Source organism: Podarcis cretensis (assembly GCF_951804945.1).
Source record: "Podarcis cretensis genome assembly, chromosome: 6".
Taxonomy (NCBI): domain Eukaryota; kingdom Metazoa; phylum Chordata; class Lepidosauria; order Squamata; family Lacertidae; genus Podarcis; species Podarcis cretensis.
This window is the reverse complement of record NC_137175.1, coordinates 30,656,888-30,665,610: the sequence shown is the minus strand read 5'-3', so window position 1 is coordinate 30,665,610 and position 8,723 is coordinate 30,656,888. Positions and strand designations below refer to the sequence as shown.

The following is an 8,723-nucleotide window of genomic DNA, read 5'->3' as shown; positions in this document are numbered from 1 at the left end:
CTGGGTCCATGGCCTTAAGTCTAATGACATCTGTAGGACTAAAGAGCACAGAACTTGACTGAGGGTTAAAGGCAAAGGGACCCCTGACCATTAGGTCCAGTCGTGACCGACTCGGGGGTTGCGGCGCTCATCTTGCTTTATTGGCCGAGGGAGATGGCTTACAGCTTCCGGGTCATGTGGCCAGCATGACTAAGCCGCTTCTGGAGAACCAGAGCAGCACACGGAAACACCGTTTACCTTCCCACCAGAGCGGTACCTATTTATCTACTTCCACTTTGACATGCTTTCGAACTGCTAGGGAGGAGCAGGGACCGAGCAACGGGAGCTCACCCCGTCGCGGGGATTCGAACCGCTGACCTTCTGATCAGCAAGTCCTAGGCTCTGTGGTTTAACCCACAGCGCCACCCGCGTCCCGACTGAGGGTTAGAGTGTTGGTTTTATTTCTGTAGTTCTGTATTTTCCTTACCCATCCTTCTCCACAAGATCCCAGGGTGGGATAAAGCAATAAAATATACAATCAAAACAAAAATGAAACAGTTGTGAACTTAAAACATTTAAAGATAATTCCACATTTAAAAATAGTTTAAAAATAGTTCCAATACAGATGGGGATTGGGACAAGATCTCCACTTAAAAGTCTTTCCAAAAGAGGAAGGTCTTCAGTAGGTCCCCAAATGATAACAGATGGGGTCTGTCTAATATGTAACAGAAGGGGAAAGCAGCATGCTGAAGTCCTTATTCCTGCAGAATCCTGAAGTTATCTGCAGGATACCCTCTTCTGCAGAGCACAGTGGTTGATTGTGGATAAGGGGATAAACTGGGTTTTTTAAATACAAGATTCTCAAACCAGCAAGGAGAGTTCCTGCAAACAGCTGGGAAGGAGAAATAGCAGCCTTAAGGCTGACTTACTCTCTTTAAAGGATTAACAAAGATGTCCTGCATTTCCCCCTTGGATCTCCCACCAGGCTACATTCCAGGTTTCTCTGCCGGGAAGTCCACCCAGCACCACACTTTTCCAAGCGACTCCACAGTCTGGCACTAACTTCCACTTGACTCTGAGCAAGGATTTCATCGGCATTGGGATTGCTGCCCTGACAGGAGGCTGCAGTGCCAACCTTACCAAAGGAGCAGGGGTAAAGTGACCAAAGCTTTTGTTTTTCCATGCTTCTATATGACACAGTGTTGGTGCTATACATTTTGTGGCTGTAGATGAAATGTTGCCAAAATGATCTACTCTTAGCCATACATGTGCACCTGTGAGCCCTTGCAACTCCACTCCCCACACTGGTGATTCCATATTTTAGGAGCAGTATGGGGAGCAACAACAGGAGATGGATTCATATCTTGCTTGTGGGCATCTGTTTGGCTGCTGTAGAAAAGAGGATTTGCTCTGATCAGCCAGCAAGTTTCTTATGTTCTTGTTCCCCTTTCTCCCTTTACCTCTCTTATGCCCCTCCCCCATCCTCTGATGGATCCATTGACTTTCTCATGAAAAGCGCCCCTTTCCATTCTAGAATCTGTTCTTTACCAAGGGTTGATAATTTTCTTCCCTGGCCTCTGTGGCTGTGTTTTTAACAGTAGCTTAGTGTACAGAAACACTAGGCAAAGCTTTTGTCAACCTAGAGATAACTATTTAACAGCTAATATCTGTAGATTAAGCTGTTGCCCAAGAGAAAAATGGGCAACCCCATCTCCATTACTTGTGCTTGTGTAGAGCTAGGTAGGGATGGTTGAATCTGTCATTTTTGGCTTCTCTTGATTTTTCATTTTTCCAGTCTTAAATTCAGTTTATGACATTTCTGCAGCTATTTGCAGCATATATATATTCTGAAAATTCACCAGCATTTTACTGCTAATTTCTGCTAATGAACCCAGTTTGCACCAGAGAAATACTTTCATTACAAGCTTGTTTCCAGCAATTGCTTTGATTATGTTCTTCCTCCATCATTTAAAAGCCTCATGCAAAGCTTATAGCTAACACTAAGAAAAGCTTCAGGGAGATATGAAACTGCAGCAAGCAACCACCCAAACAATGGAACAGTAGCTACAAAATCTACATTATAGTAGAGGTGGGGGACCTATGGTCCTCCAGATGTTGCTGGGCTATTTTGCCCATTGTCCTTCACGGTTGGCCATGCTGGATGGGGCTGATAGGAGCTGGAGTGCAACAACATCTGAAGGACCACCAGCTCCCCTGCTATAGAGCAGTGTTTCCCAACCTTGTGCCTCCAGCTGTTTTTGAACTACAACACCCATCATCCCTGACTAGCAAGACCAGTGGCAAGGGATGATGGGAATTGTAGTCCAAAAACAGCTGGAGGCACAAGGTTGGGAAACACTGCTATAGAGGACTGTTCCAAGGTTATCCTTGATAGATTTAGGGCAGGATGACTGGACATTTCCTGGTTTTGAGGATTGCTTCTATTTCTAGAACAGCGTAGCCTCATAGAACATAAAAGGTCATCCTCAATCTAGAGGATGCATAATTGGCTGTGCATCTTCTTCCTTCTATTGTAATTTCACCAGAACATTTTCAAGCACACTTTCTCTAAAAATAACATGATGAATGGAAATGGTTTGCTCCTCATCCCCTGTCCTATCACTGATTGCCCCTAATTAGCTTTCTGCTTCCTGATTTCTCCCTCTGAAACGGACTGTCTTGTTAAGGAAGTAATATTGTTTCTGTGGTTACTTTGAACATATGTCTTGCAATGTCCCTTATTCCTGCCCTCATCTTTCATAATCAGATGGTTCTCCTTCTCTTTGCCTTTGCACACACCTTTCATCTTGTTTGAGAGAGGGAGATTGCTTCTCCCTATGCTTTGTGGATGAAGTTTAGTGCCAGGCTTATCAAAAAATGTATGAAGTAGGAAAATCCTGATTGTTCCAGCAAGTCTCCTCAACAATGGATTCCTAGAACCCATGACAATCAGGCAAAAGAAAACAAACCCCAAAACAAATTGTGCTTGGACACAGACAGCAGCTGATGACCACTGAAGCCAGTGGGGCAAACGACAGAGCAGAGGGCAAGGCAACTAACAGCAGGTAGAGCTAGTGTTAAGTGGAGCCAGACGTCCCAATAGGAAGAGCATGCTTGCACAGAGAGAAAACACTCAGAATTGAAGCAGTGGGACAGGTAAAGAAAAGATGAGGCTAGAGGTTAGGTGGGGGAGAAAAAGGTTAAGGGTTGGGTCTCTTGGAGACGAGAGAGAGAAAGAGAGAGAGAGAGAGAGAGAGAGAGAGAGAGAGAGAGAGAGGTGTTAAGCAGCAGGAGGAAGCAGAAAGATCAAGGCCCAAGAGGCGGAAGACAGACCAATGCAAGGGGCTGGGAGAGAGGAGAAACAGAGAGTAAGGGGAGGTGGGAGCTTTTCTGTGCTGCCTTGCAAGAAATGAAGTCCTTTTCACACAGCACAACACAGAAGCCAAACTCTCTTGTCAGGGTTCCTTGTCCCTGCTGTAAAGCAAGGCAACACAGTGTCCCTTCTGCTGTTTCCCATCCCACCTCCAAAGTGGTGTGTTAGCTCATATTGGAGTTATTTGGTTCCAACTACCTACGTAAGCCCTTTTTGTATGCAGAGTAAGGCAACGTGAAAGGAGAGAGGAAGAGAGACAGAGTGAATGGTTCTAACATGAGAGTAGGGAAGAGTGGGCCCAAGCTGCTGTTGGTGGGTGGCCTTTATGTATTCTCCTATTGGCCTGCTAGCCCTGAATGAGAGTGTTTCAGAAATTAATTAGAGATATCCAAAGCTGATTTACTTTACTATTCCCTTTATCAACAGAAACAGCTCATGACAACTGACTTGGCAAGTGCAATTACAAAGGTTAGTGTGTTTTCTTCTTATGCTCCTCTGGCAATAGGCCATTCAAACCAAGCACTTGATCTTCTCCTTATATGTGTGCATCTTTTAAAGATATACCGTGAGTCATTAAGGCTGCAGTCCCATGACAGAAAGCTCCATTGAACTCAGTGAGGCTTTCTTCTGAGAAGACATGCATAGGATTGCCCGCTTACGCAGCACAGGACATAACTAAGCCATTCAACCCAAAGTTTGCTTGCTTAAAAAAATAAGTGCTTCATACAAATTTGCATGAATAGAGTCAGCAGGCAATCACTGTTGTTGCATACAAAGTCTAACTAATTAGCTGCCTAGATGCACTGCTATGCTTGCCTAAGTATTAGAATCTTATATGCTTATTAAGCTTGGAATCTGCTGAATATATATTTGCATTAAAAGCTCTTTTGGTAGTAGAACCTGAACAAAGTGTCTGCATTCTAAATCTCATTGTCTCATGAGACCATCCTTTAGGATAATAGTCCTGGAAATTGTGTCTTGTCCTAATGGGAACGAAGGTCTGTAGAAGTGGCAGCCACACACAGATACCAGAAGCTCATGACACCTTGCCTTCTCTTGCAGATTTCTGAGCGCTTCCCTGCTCCACAACCTTTGGTGGTAAAGATAAGGGGCTCAAATTTTCCACTCATTTCCATAGACAGCCAGAGTGTTGTGGTGAAACAGCCTCTTTTCTCTGATGTGTTTGTACGTGGTCAGTCTGTCATGCAGTGGGAAGTTGTGAGTATTGAAGTAAAACACCTGCATGACCTCCTTTTTATTTATTTATCTAAAAAAGTTCTCCCCTTCATCAAAAGCAGAGATAGGAACCTGGGCCTTTCAGATGTTGACTGGCCACAACTCTGTCTATTGGCCATGCTGATGAGAGTTGGGACTCAAACAGCAACTGGATAGCCACAGGTTCCCAATCGCTGATCAAAAGATCCCAGGAGCAGTGTAAACCAATAAATACCACATGGCATCTGGTTGGCCACTGTGAGAACAGGATGCTGGACTTGATGAGCCATTGATCCATTCCATCAGGCTCTTCTTATGTTCCTAAATAAACTTTACAAAATGCAGAAAAAAAAACCATGAATTGCACAGCACATTGGCCACGGTACACTAATTATATTCTTCTGATGGCCAAGTTCACCTCAACTAAACCTCACTTATACACGCAAGATTCATACACATGCCCCCATACATTAAATGCAGACTTTTCAGAGTATCCTAGCCAGATTTTCACTGACAAAGCAATGGCCAATTCCTGTTGATCAGAATAGAAAATAATAATAATAATAATAATAATAATAATAATAATAATAATAATAATATATTACTTATACCCCACCCAATCTGGGTGGCTTCCAACAGAAAATAAAAAACATAATGAAATATCAGGCATTAAAACTTCATGATACAGGGCTGCCTTCAGATATCTTCGGAAAGTCATATAATTGTTTATCTCTTTGAAACAGTTCACTCATAATAGGATGGTCTTGTGTTGTATATCACTTGATATATGTAGAAATGAATGATGTTCCCTATGCAGCCAGAGTAAATTAACAGTGTCTTTTACAAATAAGAAGAAAGAAATAGAAAAGGGGTGTGGGGTGTGCTATAATCCATGCATGTATACATGCAACTCCCAGCAGCTTCTTGCCCCCCCCCCCATGGCACAAACTTGTTATGTGATCTACAACAAACAGAACAGCAATAACAACAAAGCTAAGACTTTCTAGAGATGTAGCATTTGCTGTGCTAGTCTAGGTTCCACAATTTAATACATATATTATGGTATTAGGTTTACATCTGATGAAGTAGACGCTAGTCTGTGGTGCCATAATAAATGTTAGCTCTTAAGACGCCACAACACATTTTTTTAAAACAGTAAAGACTGTAACTGAGGCTGTGCCAGTCCAGCCATTTGCAATGATACATATTTTTGTTGTTGTTGCAGGTCATCATCTTCAGTGCAAAGCTCTCAGCTTCTAATGGCAAACTGTTGATCTCTTTGTCACAAAAGAGGTATGGGTATTTTTCTTACTGGATTCGTTTTCAGGTAGTAGTGAGAGATTGTGAGCAGCTAGTAGAAATAAGAAATACAACCATGGCACACTGGTTGAAAACCACTGCTGTAGAGAGTCATGGCTTGCATCCCACCCCCTAATCTGATTGCTTTCTTTCCCTGTAGCTTTGATGGTGTTCAGGCATCCTCATCTGTTGGTTCTATCTATGTAAGTCTTCTCTTCAAGGCCTGAAATATGCCACAAGCAAATCAATCTATTTTGCATGAAACAATAGGGTGTGCTGTATAGCATGAGCCTTCAATGCACAACCTGATCCAAGAGAATTGAGGATATTGACTGCATGTTTTATAGCCAGATACTCTAGGAGGAGGTAAAGCTCTCTCTACTCCAAGTATATCTTTGCTTACATGTCTTCTTGTTCCGCGCATTCTGCACAAACTTATCTACCTGGCTTAGGTACAGCTTTGTGGTTTGACATCTGAGAATGAAAGCTGAATACACCCTAGCCACCAGGCAAATGGGTTATTAATGGATTATGTGAAAAGCTTCCTGATGAAGCTGTCTGTGCATGGATTTCAATAGATTACTTGAATCCACTTTTATTATAGTCCTTAAAAGACAGCCCAATCCTTTAAAAAAGTCTTATAGTACATGTGGTGGATATATATGGATTTAATATGTGTACTAAATGTGGGACTCAGGCCTGTCTATGATTCTACTGAAAGAATGTCCTATATTCCAGGCCCAGAAGCTCCATGAGTACATCAACAACCTTCATACAAACAGCTTCCTACCAGCCATGAATGGTAAGCCAGGCAGCTGTTTCACAGAAAATGAAGGGCTTCAGCTGAGGGAACAGGAGCTAACATTTCATGAGGGGCTGCACAGCTAAGTAATGACTATGAAGGCAGGTCCATTGGCTGTTCTCTGTTCTAGGCATGCTCAGGAGAGGAATTACCTTGCCTTCCATGCTAAATGTCAAGTGGACCAAAGTCAACACTGCCCTTTTCCAGGTACAGCAAAGACACAGAACCTTATTGCAAATGCCCAGCAATGGAAGGCTGCCATCCTTCTAGCACCACCTTGACATTGCAAGATGGACACTGTGGAGGAAGGGGACCTATTTTCTTGTTCAGATCCAGTTATTTGGTTCCCCATGTATATTGTATTTGTCCTGCTTGGATTTCCAAGGGAAGTGGGAGCACAAAAACAAGGTCAGGCAAAGAGCAGCATCCACTGATCCTGCTGGTTAAGCTCTGAAAGGTGCTGTCTTAGGAAAGCGCTAGGCCCACCTGAGGCCTTAGGTAGGCTGGCAAGGTCTGCATTGAGGAGCTAGCTGTTCTGACTCAAAGGGTCCTCAACCAATTCTGCACTTCTACAATGTGGAAGGGATGGGATGGGGTGGGATGTTATTGGGGGTTCAACCTGTGAGTTGGAGGGAGGCAAAAGAGCTATGTCCTTAGGTTAGGAAGGCCCATGGGAACGTACCATTGAGGGGCTCCCACTGAGTGGAGTTGCCTGTGTTTCATCATCTGTGTCCTCCTCATGGTTGTGTGCTGGGCTGGGTACTTCCATCTGTTATTGAAATAAATACTGTTATCTCAAAGGAATAATTTAAACACCTATAACTTCTCTCTTCTTAGGATGGTCTAGTGATTTCAATGTGACCAATCAAATTAGCAGCACCTTGAAGAGGCAGAATGTTAAAAGAGTTCATCAAATGTTCACTTCAAACTGATTGGATTATACGTTCTAATGCTCTGGGATTTATCATATTTCAGCTGCCAAACTGAAATTGTGATGGCTGTTAATTCAGTTTGTTGTAGGTACTGCATTTCTTGTATATCCTGTAATAAAGGGCTCACATGACCCTCTAAGTGTGTCTTCATCTCTTGGTAGGAGAGACACCAATATGCAAGAATTATAGAATTGTAGAGTTGGGAGGAACCCAATGGGTTCAATCCAATCCAACACCCTGCAGTACAGAAGTCATACCCTGACACATGATATAGTTAGTTCCCTGCCTCATCTTCTACTAGAGGCTTTTTATGGTACCTTTTAAAAAAGCCAGGTGGGCAGTGTACAAAAAAGGTCATTAACCCAAAATGATGCAATAGGGATTGGCAGTACTCAGAAATACACTTTGGGCTCCGCTCATTAAAGGAACAACTTCCCAGTAGCCAGTAAAGCTGCATAATATTTAAAGGTTGTGTTTATTGGAATTGTTCACCGTGGTTGGAAGCTTGAATTTGGAAATAAGTTCTGTCCATAGTCCTCCTTTCCATCTTTACAAGGGGTTGTCAACCTGGTCCCTGCCACCTACTAGTGGATTCTAGGTGGGCGGTAAGGGGTTCTACAGCACAAGCTGAATCCTCCTTCCATTGAGCACTGGTGGGCGGTAAGGAAATTTTACCACCAAGAAAGATGCATTAGTGGGCGGTAGGTATAAAAAGGTTGACTACCCCTGATCTATACAGATTGTGGTAGGACCAAGGCTCCTCTAGCCTCTTCCTGCAAGTCTTGTTGCCACAGCCACTACATTCCTCATGCCTCTCCCTTCACTTCTGTGATTGCATCCAACCAAATGCAGGTTTTCTCCTGTGGTCAACAGCTCTTAACCCGGAGTGCTGTTATACCTGACCCTGACCATTGTGCTCCTGAAAGGTCCTGCTAATGCTCCCTCTGGCAAGTCATGCTGAGCTGCCCAAAGCACAGTCCTTTCTTCCCTTATTAAGCATGCCAGGCACCTTTCCGCACAGTTCCTGTGTTGACATGATGCCCTTCTGCTACACAGATGGGGGGAGATGGTGGCTGCTCGCTGCCACTCCCAGATAGAAAGTCTGGTTCATCTATTATGCAAC

The 8,723-nt window shown here is 43.4% G+C and overlaps 1 protein-coding gene across 1 annotated transcript; it reads left to right on the top strand.

Moving 5' to 3' along the window:
* Positions 1-8: 8 nt before the first annotated feature.
* LOC307219169 (BPI fold-containing family B member 4-like) lies at positions 9-7,719 on the top strand (the record flags this gene model as incomplete). The annotated part of the gene is made up of 9 exons (XM_079982171.1): positions 9-32; positions 965-1,132; positions 3,779-3,820; positions 4,415-4,570; positions 5,793-5,860; positions 6,027-6,069; positions 6,605-6,668; positions 6,799-6,875; positions 7,506-7,719. 9 exons carry the CDS (start codon positions 9-11, stop codon positions 7,527-7,529), a joined length of 666 nt encoding a protein of 221 aa, XP_079838297.1. The 3' UTR covers positions 7,530-7,719.
* Positions 7,720-8,723: the final 1,004 nt, after the last annotated feature.